Source organism: Mustela nivalis, assembly GCF_964662115.1.
Source record: "Mustela nivalis genome assembly, chromosome: 5".
NCBI classification, from domain to species: Eukaryota; Metazoa; Chordata; class Mammalia; order Carnivora; family Mustelidae; genus Mustela; species Mustela nivalis.
Genome location: NC_139024.1, coordinates 9049644 through 9063372, shown reverse-complemented (window position 1 = coordinate 9063372; position 13729 = coordinate 9049644). Strand labels below are relative to the sequence as shown.

Genomic DNA, 13729 nt, shown 5'->3' with positions numbered 1-13729 from the left:
GTCACAGTGCATAAAAAAGTAAGACCCATCTATATGCTGCCTACAAGAGATTCATTTTAGACCTAAAGATACTTGGAGGTTGAAAGTGAGGGGATGGGGATATACTTATCATGCAAATAGGAGTCAAAGCCAGAGTAGCAATACTTCTATCAGACAAACAGATTTTAAACCAAAGACTGTAAAAAGAGATGAAGAAGGGCACTATATCACAATAAAAGGGACTATCCAACAAGAAGATCTAACACTTGCAAATATTTATTGCAAGTGTTATGCAATAAATTTATAAATTTATGCCCCCACCTTGGAAGCATCCAAAACATAAAACAGTAGCAAACATGAAGGAACTCACCGATAATAATACAATAATAGTAGGAGACTTTAACAACCTACTTATCTCAATGGACAGATCATCTAAGCAGAAAAACAAAGAAGCAATGACTTGGAATGACACACTGGATGAGATGGGCTTAACAGATATTTTCAGAACATTTCATCCTAAAGCAGCAGAATATACATTCTTTTCAAGTGTACATGGGATATCCTCCAGTGTAGATCAGGCCTCAGCAGGTACAAAAGGATTGAAAACATACCAGGCATATTTTCTGACTACAATGCTATGAAATTTGAAGTCAGCCACAAGAAAAACTTTGGAAAGATCACAAATACATGGGGGTTGAACAACTAAAGAATAAAGAATACTAAAGAATAAATCAGTCAACCAGGAAATTAAAGAAGAAATTTAAAAAATACATAGAAACAAATGAAAACATGGTGGTTCAAAACCTCTGGGCTACAGCAAAAGCAGTCCTAAAAGGGAACTGTATAGCAAGATAGTCCTACCTCAAGAAGCAAGAAATTTTTCAAATAAACAACCTAACCTTACACCTAAAGGAGCAAGAAAAAGAATAAATGAAGCCTAAAGCCATCAGAAAGGAAATAATGAAGATCAGAGCAGAAATAAATGATACCAAATAAATGGTATCAGAAAACTGTGGAATAAAGCAATGAAACCAGGAGCTTACTCTTTGAAAAAAATTAATGAAATTGATAAACCACTAGTCAGACTTCTCAAAAAGAAAAGAGAAAGGACCCAAATAAATCAAATGACAAATGAGAGAAGACAAATAAAAACTAACACCACAGAAATACAACTATAAGAGAAGATTATGAAAAATTATATGCCAATAAATTGGACAGTTTGGAAGAAATGGATGAATTTCCAGAAACATATAAACTACCAAAACTGAAACAGGAAGAAAAATAGGAAACTTAAACAGACTGATAACCAGCAAAGAAATAGAATCTGTAATCAAAAACCTCTCAACAAACTAAAGTCCAGGGCCAGATGGCATCACAGGGGAATTGTACCAAACATTTAAAGAAGTGTTAATACCTATTCTTCTCAAACTACTTCAGAAAATAGAAACAGAAGGAAAACTCCCAAACTCCTTCTGTGAGGCCAGCATTACCCTGATTCTAAAACCAAACCACTAAAAACGTGAACCACAAGCCCTTATCCCTAATGAACACAATGCAAAAATTCTAGCAAATTACTAGCAAATTGAATCAAAAGGTATACACTTAAAGAGTTATTTCATCAAAATCAAGTAGAATTTATTCCTAGGCTGCAAGGGTGGTTCAGTGCTTGCAAATCAAACAACGTGATATACCACATCAACAAAAGAAAGAATAAGGACCTTAGGATCCTCTCAATAAATGTAGAAAAAGCATTAGGCAAAGTACAATACCCATTCATAAGAACAAACCCTCAACAAAGTAGGGATCGAGGGAACATACCTCAATCTCATGAAGGCCATGTACAAAAAACCTACAGCTAATATCTTCCTCAATGAGGAGAAACAGAGCCTTTCCTCTGCGGTCAAGAGAGGGATGTCCACTCTCTCCAGTTATTTCACAGAGTATGGAAGTCCTAGCTGCAGTAATCAGATAACAAAAAGCAATAAAAGACATCCAAACTGGCAAGGAGGAAGTTAAGCCTTCACTATTTGCAAACAACATGCTACTCTATATAGAAAACCTGATGGACTCCACCAAAAAATTGTTAGAACTGATAACTGAATTCAGTAAAGCCACAGGATACAAAATCAACATATGGAAATCTGGTGCGTTTCTATACTCTAGTAATGAATCAGCAGAAAGAGAAGTCAAGGAATCAATCCCATTTATAATTGCACCAAAAACCATAACATACCTGGGAATAAAGTTAACCAAAGAGGTAAAAGGTCTGTCCTCTGAAAATTATAAAACACCAATGAAAGAAAGTGAAGATGACACAAAGAAATGGAAAACATTCCATGCTCATGGATCAGAAGAATAAGTATTGTTAAAATGTCTATATTACCCAGAGCAATCTACACATTTAATGCAATCCCTATCAAAATACCACCAGCATTTTTCCACAGAGCTAGAACAAACAGTCCTGAAATTTGTATGGAACCACAGAAGACCCTGAACATCCAAAGCAATGTTGAAAAAGAAGAGCAAAGCTGGAGGTAGCACTTCAAGTTATATCATAAAGCTTAAGACAGTATGGCACTAGCACAGAAACAGACATGTAGATCAGTGGAACAGAATAAAAATCCCAGAAATGAACCCACAACTATATGGTTAACTAATCTTTGATGAAGCAGGAAAGAATATCCAGTGGAAAAAAAGACAATCTCTTTGACAAATGGTGTTGGGAAAACTGGACAGCTACATGCAAAAGAATGAAACTGTACCACTGTCTTACACCACACACCAAAATAAATTTAAAATGGATGAAAGGCCTAAATGTGAGACAGGAAACCTTCCAAATCCTAGAGGAGAATATAAGCAGTGACTTCTATGACACTGGCCACAGAAACTTGTTATCTATCTGTTGAGGCAAGGGAAACAAAAGCAAAAATGAACTGTTGGAACTTCATCAAGATAAAAGACTTCTGCACAGCAAAGGAAACAACAAAACCAAAAGGCATCCTTCAGAATGGGAGAAGATAATTTGCCAATGATATATCTGATAAAATGTTAGTATCCAGAATCTATAAAGAACTTATAAAACTCAACACCCCAAAACCAAATAATTTAGTTTAAAAAGAGACAGAAGATATGAATAGATACTTTCCCGAAGAAGACATACAGATAGCTGACAGACACATGAAAAGATGCTCAACATCACTCATCATCAGGGAAATACAAATCAAAACTACAATGAGATATCCCCCCACACCTGTCAAAATAGCTACAGTTAACACAGGAAACAACAGATGTTGGCGGGGAGACAGAAAGGGGAAACCTTTTGCAAAGATGGCAGGAAAGCAAACTGATACAGACCCTGGAAAACAGTATGGAGTTTCCTCAAAAAGTTAGAAATAGAGCCACCCTACAATCTAGCAGTTGCACTACTAGGTATTTACCCGAAGGATACAAAAATATTGATTTGAAGGGATACATGCACCCCGATGTTTATAGCAACAATATCAACAGTAGCCCTCGACTGATGAATGGATAAAGAAGATGTGATATGCATTACACACACACAGTGGAATACTACTCAGCCAGCAAAAAAGAATGAAATCTTGCCATTTGTGACAATATAGGTGGAGCTAGAGAGTATTATGCTATGCAAAATAAGTCAGTCAGAGAAAGAAAAATACTGTACGATTTCACTTGTGGAATTTAAGAAATAAAACAGATGAAATAGAAGAAAATTAGAAAAAAAAAAGTAACAAGCCAGAAAACAGACTTAACCATAGAGAACAAACTTAGGGTTGCTGGAGGGGAGGTGGGCAGGAAGGAAGGCACTTGTGATGAGCACTGGGTGTTGTATTTGACTGATGACTCACTAAATTCTACACCTAAAACTAATATTACATTGTGTTAACTAACTAGAATTTAAATAACTTAAAAATACAGATTAATACTGTAAATGTATTTTCCTTATGATTTGCTTAATAATATTTTCTTTTCTCTAGCTCAGGAGAGTGTAATACAAAATATATATTAATTGACTGGTTTTTTGCTCTTCATAAGGCTTCAGGTCAACAGCAGGCTATTAATAGTAGTTTGGGGGGGGAGTCAAAAGTTCATGTGGATTTTCAGCTGCATAGGGTTCAGCCCTCCAATGCCCTGAGTTGTTCAGAGGTCAACTGTAGCATAAAAGGATCACCATAATAACTCTAGGTAACATCCAAGGAATCTTTTGACATGGTGCTGAAACAACTGAATGTCTATATTTAAAAACAAAAAAGCCCTTGGGGCACCTGGGTGGCTCAGTCAGCTAAGCACCTGCCTTCAGCTCAGGTCATGATCTCAGTGACCCATGGTGGGGGGTGGGGGAGCTCCCTACTTGTGCTCACTCTGTCTTTCAAATAAATAAATATTAAAAAAACAACAAGCCTTGATTCTGACATTATCCTCTGTACAAAAATTAATTCAAAATAAATCGTGGATTAAATGTAAAAACCAAACTATTCTGGAAACCCTGAGTTTGCAACCTTGGATTAGGTAAACATTCAGTGGGATTGGACATAAAAAGCAGGAACCATAAAAGAAAAAGAACTGATACTGGACTTCATCAAAATTTAAGGCTTTTTGAAAGATACCACTAAGAAAATACAAAGGCAAGCCACAGAGTAAGAGAAATTATTTGCAGCATACATATCTGACAAAGGATTATATCTGGGATTTTTATAATACAATAAGGTGGAAAACTCATATATTCATATATACACAGACATAATATATACATCTGTATGAATATTCATACACATAACACATATATGAATAAATGAATAGATACCTATAGCAAGGGATTTGAACAGACATGTCCCAAGAGATGATGTGCAAATGATCAGGAGGTATGTGAAATGTTCAGTGTGGCTGCATTGGAGAAATGCAAATTAAGAGCACAGTGTTCTGTTACCACGTACGTACTGGAACAGCTAACACGAAAGAGACTGAAGTACCAAGTGTCGGTGAGACTTGGACGTGCTGGTACTCTCACACACTGCTGGGAGTATAACATGGCCTAACCACTTCGGAAAATAGTTTGGTAATTTCATATGCAGTTAAACTTAACACTTACCATACGGTCCAGCAATTAATTCCACTCTTAGGTATTTATTTACTTAAGGGAAATGAAACTATGTGTCTACAAAGAGTTTTGCACATGAATGTTGATAGCAATTTTATAATAGCCAAACAGTGAAAATAACCTAAAAGCCTGGCAATTTGGGTGGATAAATAAACTGTGGTCTATTGATACAACGGAATACTACTCATCCGTGAAGAGGAATGAACTGCTGACGCACACACGAATTTAGAATACTCCCAAACCATAGTAGTGAGTAAAAGCAGCCATACACAAAGTGAGCATATTAGATACACGGTTCCATTCGTGTGCAATTCAAGAATAAGCAGCCCGTGAGAGAAATTAGATCACTCTTGCCTTGGACCAAGGGTGAGGGTAGGGAATTGACTTCTGAGGGGGAACTTTATTTTATTGTATATAAATTATACCTCAGTAAAATTGATTTTTAAAAAGATAAATACTATAAGCAACTACTTGCCAGCAGTTTGGAAAACGTACATAAACTGGAAGAATTTTTAAATAATTCAATAAAACTGACTCAACAAGAAGAAAAAGCTATAAAGCTTCATTAGTACTAAAACTATTAAGTAAATTAAAGCAGTGGTTAAAATTATTCCTACAAAAAAATTTAGAGCCAGATAGTTTTATAGGCACGTTACATCAAACTTTCAAGCAATAGGTATCCCAGTTTATACAGATTCTTCCAGGCAGTGGAACAAGAGGAAGAACTGTCCGGCTCATTCTGAGAGGTCAACATAACCTTGAGAAATCCAGACAAACGCATTACAATAAAGGAAATCAGAAGTTTATTTTACTCATGAATACAGCTGTAGAAGTTCTAAATTCATTAGTATACCAACTTCAGCTGTATCTATAAAAGACAGTACTTCACCTCCAAGCTGGGCTGCTTCTAGGCATGCAAGGGTAGTATAATTTGAGGAAATCTGTAGAAGTAATTGACTACACTAATAGAATAAAAGATTTAAAAAATGTGGTTATTGAATAAATGCAATAAACTCATTTGATAAGTTTGTGTGATTTTCCAGTTACATTTTTTTTTTCATTTTGATTAAGGGAATATTGTTAGCAAGATTGGGAAAGTCATGTAATAAGAGACTGAGAACTTTCCTATTTTGATAAGTGACCCAGAGACACTAATGGAGAATCTATTACTGTGGGTGGGAGGCAGAAAGCAGGGACACTGAATGGTTTTTGGTGAGGCCGTTCACCAGACGTGTGTGAATACGTTACTTACCACCACCCCCCCCCCGTGTCTTTTTTCTCCATAAAATGGACATGATAACACCTCCCTTGAACAAGGCTTAAAGAATTAACATATGTGAAGCACTTAGCACTGCACTGACACTTGCTTTTCAAATGATATCTTTTATATTATTTTTTTAATCTTTTATATTATATATTAGTGTTATAATACATATATTTTACATAATGTTCTCTTTAAGGCCATCTGACTCTTAGCCAAAGACTAAGTTAATGACTGTAGCCTTTGATAAAAGTGCTTTCCCTTTCTAATTACAATGTGTGTCTCAAAGGTGAGTGATTTCACGTGGAGCCATGACGGGACTCAAGCACTCATTTCCTATCGAGACGGGTTTGTCCTGGTTGGTTCTGTCAGTGGACAAAGACACTGGTCATCCGAGATCAACTTGGAAAGTCAAATCACATGTGGCATATGGACTCCTGATGACCAACAGGTAAAGCCTCTTGAATACAGGTGTGTCATGTTAAAACCATCTGAGCTGAAGAGGAAGTGAATTGCATACAGTCACACAGGGAAGGGGTAGGGGAGGGGGAAGGCGGCTCAGAAGCCTCTAAATGAATCTTAAAAGTGCAGAACAACAACTATGTCCAGGTAAAAATTGAAACAAAACTTTTAAGTGAACCATAGAGTGGAGAAATAGTATTTCCCATCAGTATGGGAAACACTGGGTTGGCATTTTAGAAAATATTCATGCAAATATACTTTTTAATCTTCATAAATAGTTGATAAATGGATAATGGCCATAATGTTTCACCAAGGAAGTTCAGCTAGTCAGTATTCATATGGTAGAAAAGTATGCATTTTCAGGAGACAGATACAAAATCACATAGGATATGGTTTCACTTATTAGCAAAGAAAATAAAATGATACAGATGATATACTCGTTAATGATAAGAGTTCAATCAAAGGATTCTTACTCATTGCTGGTAATAATGTGTACTGAACGTATGGGGAAGCAGTTTGGGCAGAATATGTCAAAAGTCTTAAAAATTGTTGTTCACTTTGACCTGTTAATATACTTTAAGAATGTATCTAAATGAAATAAAAAGGAAGAAAATAAAAGTTATAGTTATTAAAGCATTACTTAGGATAGTAAAAATTCAGCAGCAGCCTACTTGTCTAAAAATAGAGTGGTTAAGTAACTGTGGTATTACCACGGAAAGAATTATATAATAAGTAGTTCAGAAAGTTGTGAGTTGTGTTTATGAAGGCGGTATAATAATCTGGAAGAGCTCTTATGGTATAATGTTGACCAAAAAAATCAGTAATATGAGACAGTGTATGTGGTGTGATTACCATGTCGAACTGCAACCAAAAGAAACCCATCCACGAGCTGGAAAGACCTGGAAGGAGACAAAATGCCACAGGCAGGTTGTTTTACAGTGATGAGCTTTTGGGTCATTTTCTAAAACCCAGTTTTAAAATATTCTTTATCTATTTTACTTTCATGATAAAATAATATATAGCCTAATAAAATTACATATTGATAATTCATTTTTTAAATAAAAAGGTTGGCCAGGTAAAACCTTTGTAAATATGAAGCTTGTGTTTTCCAAGCACAACAAAATCCATAAAATGCCAGGACATTTCATAGCAGAGATTTTAGTTCATTATTGGTAAAAGCAAGCCATATAAAGGGAACCATAACTTTCATTTTTTAATCTTTTTTCTTTTAATTCTTCTTCTTCTTTTTTTTTTTTTTTTTTTCAAATACAAGTGGTCAGTATTTTTTCTCTTTCTTCTCAAAATTACTACTATGAGAGCTGCAAAGAAACAGTTGCAAGTCCAAGTTTCTTCCACGGCTCCGAGGCTCCTAGGTACCCCACGCATATGTGTGTTTTCAGGTGTTTACTGCCCCTAGCGTCGCTCTGAGAAGTCAGCTGCGGCCCATTCAGTGGCCTTGCCCACACACCTCTCTGCACGTTTCTTTCTCTGTGGTGGGGGTGTGAATTATTTCCTGCTCTTTCCCCCTGGCTTTTGTAATCAGATGAGCGAACAGATGTGAAAGCACTTACACATGTGGAAGTGGAAGTCTTGGCTTCACATTCTTCCCTTGCCTCGAGGGATGGAACGTGGGAGGCTCATGTCCCAGTGTCCTGATAAGCTACGCCTGCTGGACATACTTGGAGAGTGACAGGCACAGGACCCAGACATGCCAGGGGCACAGTGGGCAAGACTTGGCACCTGCCTTTGTTGTGCTGGGGGACCACAAATGTCCCTCACTGCATCCGGCAACGTTGCTGGGGTAGCAGACACCGTGGAGTGGTGGGCACGAGGGAGTGCAGATGGGCTACAGCTTTAAAGCCAGGCAGAGGCACTTGGGCTTGGCTCTGTAGACCTGTCTGCAGGATCAGAGAGTGATCCTGGCTGGTTGTTGGTCTCCTGGCCCGCAAACTCTGTCTAAAAGACTGCTTTTACTGGTTCTGTATTTGGGGCTAGCAGCTAGGGTGTCATTCAGGGAAGGTGCTGCACTCACTGCCTTTAAGAAAGGTTGCAGACCCCTGAAGCAATGAGGGTCCTTCCAAGAATTTAACGTAGAGAAGGGATGGACAGGATACTCCCATCAGTCATACTTGAACCGAGACATGGAAAAACAATAGTCCTTCCTCCTTGTCTGTCACTCTTTCATACCTCTTGCTTGGTTCGAAAATGATTAATGAGAAAAAAGTATGAAGACAATTCAAAATATAATGCCCTGAGCTCTTTACAGGGGGAGCTGATGTTCAAAGCTGTACCTCCTCCTCTTCCCTTGCCCCGGAGGATCCCCTGCACTTAGCAGAGTAAAACGTCATTCAGATGAAGCCGCCTCTTCCCATCTTGAGATACTCCTGATCCTACAGGACTTCAGGTTGTTTCCTAACTTTTTAAAATGTAAGCAGTACTATTTTACAAGTGAGTTTGAGAGTCTAGCTCTTTTCCTATTTGTCATATATTTTCTTCAGTTTAGAGTGGTGTTTTCTGTACCCTTTGGGGGATTGTAGACTACTTTAAGTATCGGGTGGAAATTGGGAACCCTTTTCCTGGAAAAATGTGCACACGTACATACATGTTTGTATCCATCACTTCGCACAGGATGCTGGGAGCCCGTAGGATTCCATGCACGAACACTCCCCCTTCAGATTCCTGATCTAGACAGTCTAGAGTGATACTTGGGGTCATCTTCCGCAACTTTCTGGTACGCATGTATTCAAACATTGCAGAAAAGCTGAAAGAATGTACATGCCTTAAATCCACCAACTAATTGTTTCCTGTATTTGTGCGTGCCCTCCTCCTCTCCCCCTTCCTGCCCCGCTTCTCCTTCTCTTTCCTTTCATACACGCACACATTTTTGCAGGATTATTTTTGAAAATAAGTTGTGGACACCGTGTGCATCACTTCGAAATATTTCAACATGTTTGTTGTAAGAATAAAATTTTTCTCCTACATTATCGCCCCCAAGAAATTAGCACTGTTTGCTCGTAGCTCCCTAATTGTTACAAGAATGTGTTTTGTAAGCTTTTCTTTCTTTTCTTTTCTTTTCTTTTCTTTTTTTTTTTTTTTTTTTTTTTGGTTATTTAGAACTGGGATCCAGGTTATGTACAGCAACTGTTTATTATATCTTCTGTCTAGAAAAATTAACTTTTTGTTTATTTTTTGACATTACCTTTCTCACAAGTGTAATGCAGTAACTTTGTAGAATAGTCCGCAGTCTAGGCTTGTACCATTGTTTATCCATAGTATTACTTAACTTCTACTAGCCTCTTTTTTTTTTTTTTTAAGATTTTTTTTTTTTTTTTAAATTTATTTAGTCAGAGAGAGAGAGCGAGAGTGAGCACAGGCAGACAGAGTGGCAGGCAGAGTCAGAGGGAGAAGCAGGCTCCCCGTGGAGCAAGGAGCCCGATGTGGGACTCGATCCCAGGACACCGGGATCATGACCTGAGCCGAAGGCAGTTGCTTAACCAACTGAGCCACCCAGGCGTCCCTAGCCTCTATTTTTTATCATCTGGAAGTTAGGCTGAGATCAGGTTTGGACTAAACAGTTCGGGTGAGGATGGTCATTCACACGGAGCCACATTAAAAGGCGTATAATGTCTTGTGATCCCACTATGAGGATCACAAGAGGAGAGGAGAGTCTGATGGAACCTTCATAAAAGCAAAACTACTTTTCAAAACTTATTAATTTCATCTGTACATATAGCGGATTTTTTCAAGCGATGTGTTTTAAGTCAGGTTAAAACTTGTCTTCCATTAAATTGCAAGAAGGGAATGTGACTTAATGTCCTTGGGCTGCCGTAGAGAATTCTACAGGCTGGAGGGCTTAGACATCAGGCGTTTATCTCTCACAGGTCTGGAGGATGGAAGCCCAGGATCAGGCATTGGCAGGCTTGGTTGCTCTTGAAGCCTCTCTCCTTGGCTGGCAGGTGGCCCCCATCTTCCTGTGTCCTCACATGGCCTTTCCTCTGTGTGCTCATCCCCAGTATAGCTTCCTTTTCATATAAGGACACCAATTCTGTTGGTTTCGGGCCCTATCCTTTCGATCTCATCTAACCTTCATTACTTCTTTATAGGCTCCATCTCCAAGTACAGTCACATTAGGGCTTAGGGCTACCGTGTATAAATTTTGAGGGGGATACAAACATCCGGTCCATAACAGCCTTGTAAAAAATATGAGTCTTCAAGAAATATTTTGAAGAATAGAAAATTCTCAGAGAAGACACTTATATAAATTTAGCTTGATGAACTTGAGATGTATTATAAATGGAACAGTCTTTGTAGGGCTTGGAAGAAAAAGCAAATGATATAAATAGAAAATGTCAGAAATAAATACAAATATGACTGGGGAAAAAATTTCTGTAGGTCCCAAGTTGATCAGGAGTCATGCAGCAGTGAAGCTTTTGCCATTTCTAGGAAACACCCAGCGTCATAGCACAGTATGTAGGGGGAGAATGCAGAGTTCCCTCTACGGTCTCCAGGGCTCTGGGAGAACACCGTGCCTCTGGCTACAGGAAAGTGCTCTGAGACGCCTGCATTTACACATGACCATCTAGCGTTCTCCCGAGTCTTATGTGAGCATCGCTCCCTCTGAGAGCCTTTGAACCAGAGAAGGTTGCTGAGAACGTGAGATGCGTTTCCATCAGGAAGTCAGAGAGGCCAGCGCATAAGTCACATGTGTAGACACCGCCGTGACTCTCCTAGAACAGCCACTGGCTGGTGGACCTGTGTCCCGGGAAGATAGGACAGAAGGAAAAAGCCTCAGACTCACATCTGAGGAACTGAGGTCAGAAGAGGAAGAAGGAGTGCACCTGCACCCGTGCGGGAAGAAAATCCCAGTCCCGCCCTTCTTGGGAGAACACCTTGCAAGAAGCAGGCTCCCAGGAAGCCCCTTCTGCCCTGGGCACAGGAGTTCTGCCAAGAACTGCTTCTCCGGCTGGTGCTTTGTCTCCTCTTCCCGGTGCCCTCATCTACCATTCTCCTGGAGGGTGGCACATGCGGAGTTTGGGTGCCTGAACCACTTGAATTAATTTTATGGGGATCTGGAGGCGCCAAAGCTGTGTACACTTCAGGGAGGTAGCAACAGCTGTTGTCACACACAGCGCAGCCCCAGGTCAGATGCCAGGCGGCTCCTCCGGCGCTCGCTTCGGCAGCACCTTCACTACAGTTGGAATAATACAGAGATTAGCTTGGCCTGTGCGCAGGGGTGACACACAGACGTCATGTGGTTCAACCCGGCCTCACCACTTCCTCCCTGACTCGGGTCCTTTACAGGGATCTCAGTCCTCGCCTGTTGGCCTTGCTTTGCAGCTGATCCTGTGTTCTCCTCGGGCAGACCTCTCTCCTGAGGCTCCCAGAGCTGCGGAGCTCTTTCCTCACGTGACGCCTGTTCTCCAGGCAGCCCGGGCTTCACGTCGTCCCCCCTCCACTGCCCAGCCCCCCCAACAGTCCGACTGCGTTCTCTGTGATCCCAGGCTGCGTATCCAGGCCTCCTGCTTTCCGGACACTGCTCTCCCAGCCGGCAGCGAGGCCTCGATGGCCAAGTCCGGTCATGTCTTTCCGTCCTTGTCTTTCCTTTTCCCAGTACCGCCTCGCACAGCCCGCTCCTGGAAACCCTCCCGGCCGCCGGCTTTGCTGACCCAGCCTGCGCGGCTCCGGCACTCGCCCCTCGTTCGTACCTGGTCCACTTCCCTAGCTGGCCAGTGGTGGGCGTTTCCCCTTTCTTCTGTCCTCGGGGTGATTTCTCCCACTGCTACCGCTTGCCAGCCCCACCTGAGCATGCAGGCTGCCCAGGCTGCGAGCTTTGTGAGCCATCTGTCCCTCTTGTCCCTCCTGCTGAGCACTCCATACCCGGACCCTGCTCAGATCCAGCTCGGTCCCAGCTCAGCTCGTCAGTCCCCCGCCCTGCCCTGGCCTCTGTTGCTGGTCACTTGCACCCAGCGGGTGGGGGGAGGGTGCCCCTGACCTTGCCCTCTTCCTGGTCTTCACCTTCCACTTAGTCACTAGGGCCTAGGGATTCCACTTCTTAAATCTTTGTGTGTCAGGGATTATTTATTTATGTTCAAAGGCTCAAGATGGTTACGTGCAGACCAGCTTGAATGAAAGGGCGTCTGCTCTCACGCCCCTTGCATCCTGTAACAGGGCTGCGGGACCGGCCACTCGCAGCTTCTCCTTGTCGCTCCTCCGCTGCAGCGTGGTTCCCTGGCTGGTTCCTGCTCTTCGTCAGTGGCTGCTTCTGGCTCCGTGAGCTGCCCCTTTCTTGCTTCCTGAGCAGTGAGGGAATGAGTGACTTTTCAAATCTTTGAAGTTATTTCAAGATCTCCCTTTGCCTGCTGCCACAGCCTGCAAACTGCTCCTCGCAGAGTTCCGTGGAGCTGCCTTTGTAGGGCAGGCGATGGAGGGAGCTGCGGGGAGGAGGGGCCAGGAGCACCCGACCAGAGCCCCAGGCACCTCCACTTCTGTTTTAGGTAGGAAATTGGAATATGTCTTGCACTTTGTTTTTGAGGGAAAATCTATAACAGAGACATGAGTCTGGTTATGTTTCCTGTTTATTACGTTTTAAAACAATAGTTCTTAAAAGTCCAATAGTACTACTACTAGGCTTATGATGAAAAATTTACAAAGCAAACAAAACATAGACACCTTTCATTCCTGGTACCATCCCTCCCACTCCCTGATTCCTGCTCTCTGTGGCAACCACTTTTAATTCTCTGAGTTCCTCTCCATATTTTGAATGATGGGCTTGTTTGGTCAGATCTCGATTTTTTGGACTCCAGTATTCTCTACAAACTTCCTACCTGGAAAACGAGAAGCTGGCTCTCTTGGAATGCCCCTTTCTATACGAGCCCCTCAGCGTGCTCCTGGCTGCACGGCTGGTCATTCTG

General features: G+C 41.1%; 1 protein-coding gene across 6 annotated transcripts in view; it reads left to right on the top strand.

Annotated features, from left to right (window-relative positions):
• The window catches only part of TULP4 (TUB like protein 4), a 228207-nt gene that overhangs the window by 154282 nt on the left and 60196 nt on the right, over window positions 1-13729 (top strand). For all 6 annotated transcript variants that reach the window (XM_082729563.1, XM_082729566.1, XM_082729565.1 and 3 more), the window contains one exon: window positions 6646-6807. In XM_082729563.1, the coding sequence (XP_082585689.1) occupies window positions 6646-6807 (162 nt within the window). The remainder of the gene's footprint in view (window positions 1-6645; window positions 6808-13729) is intronic.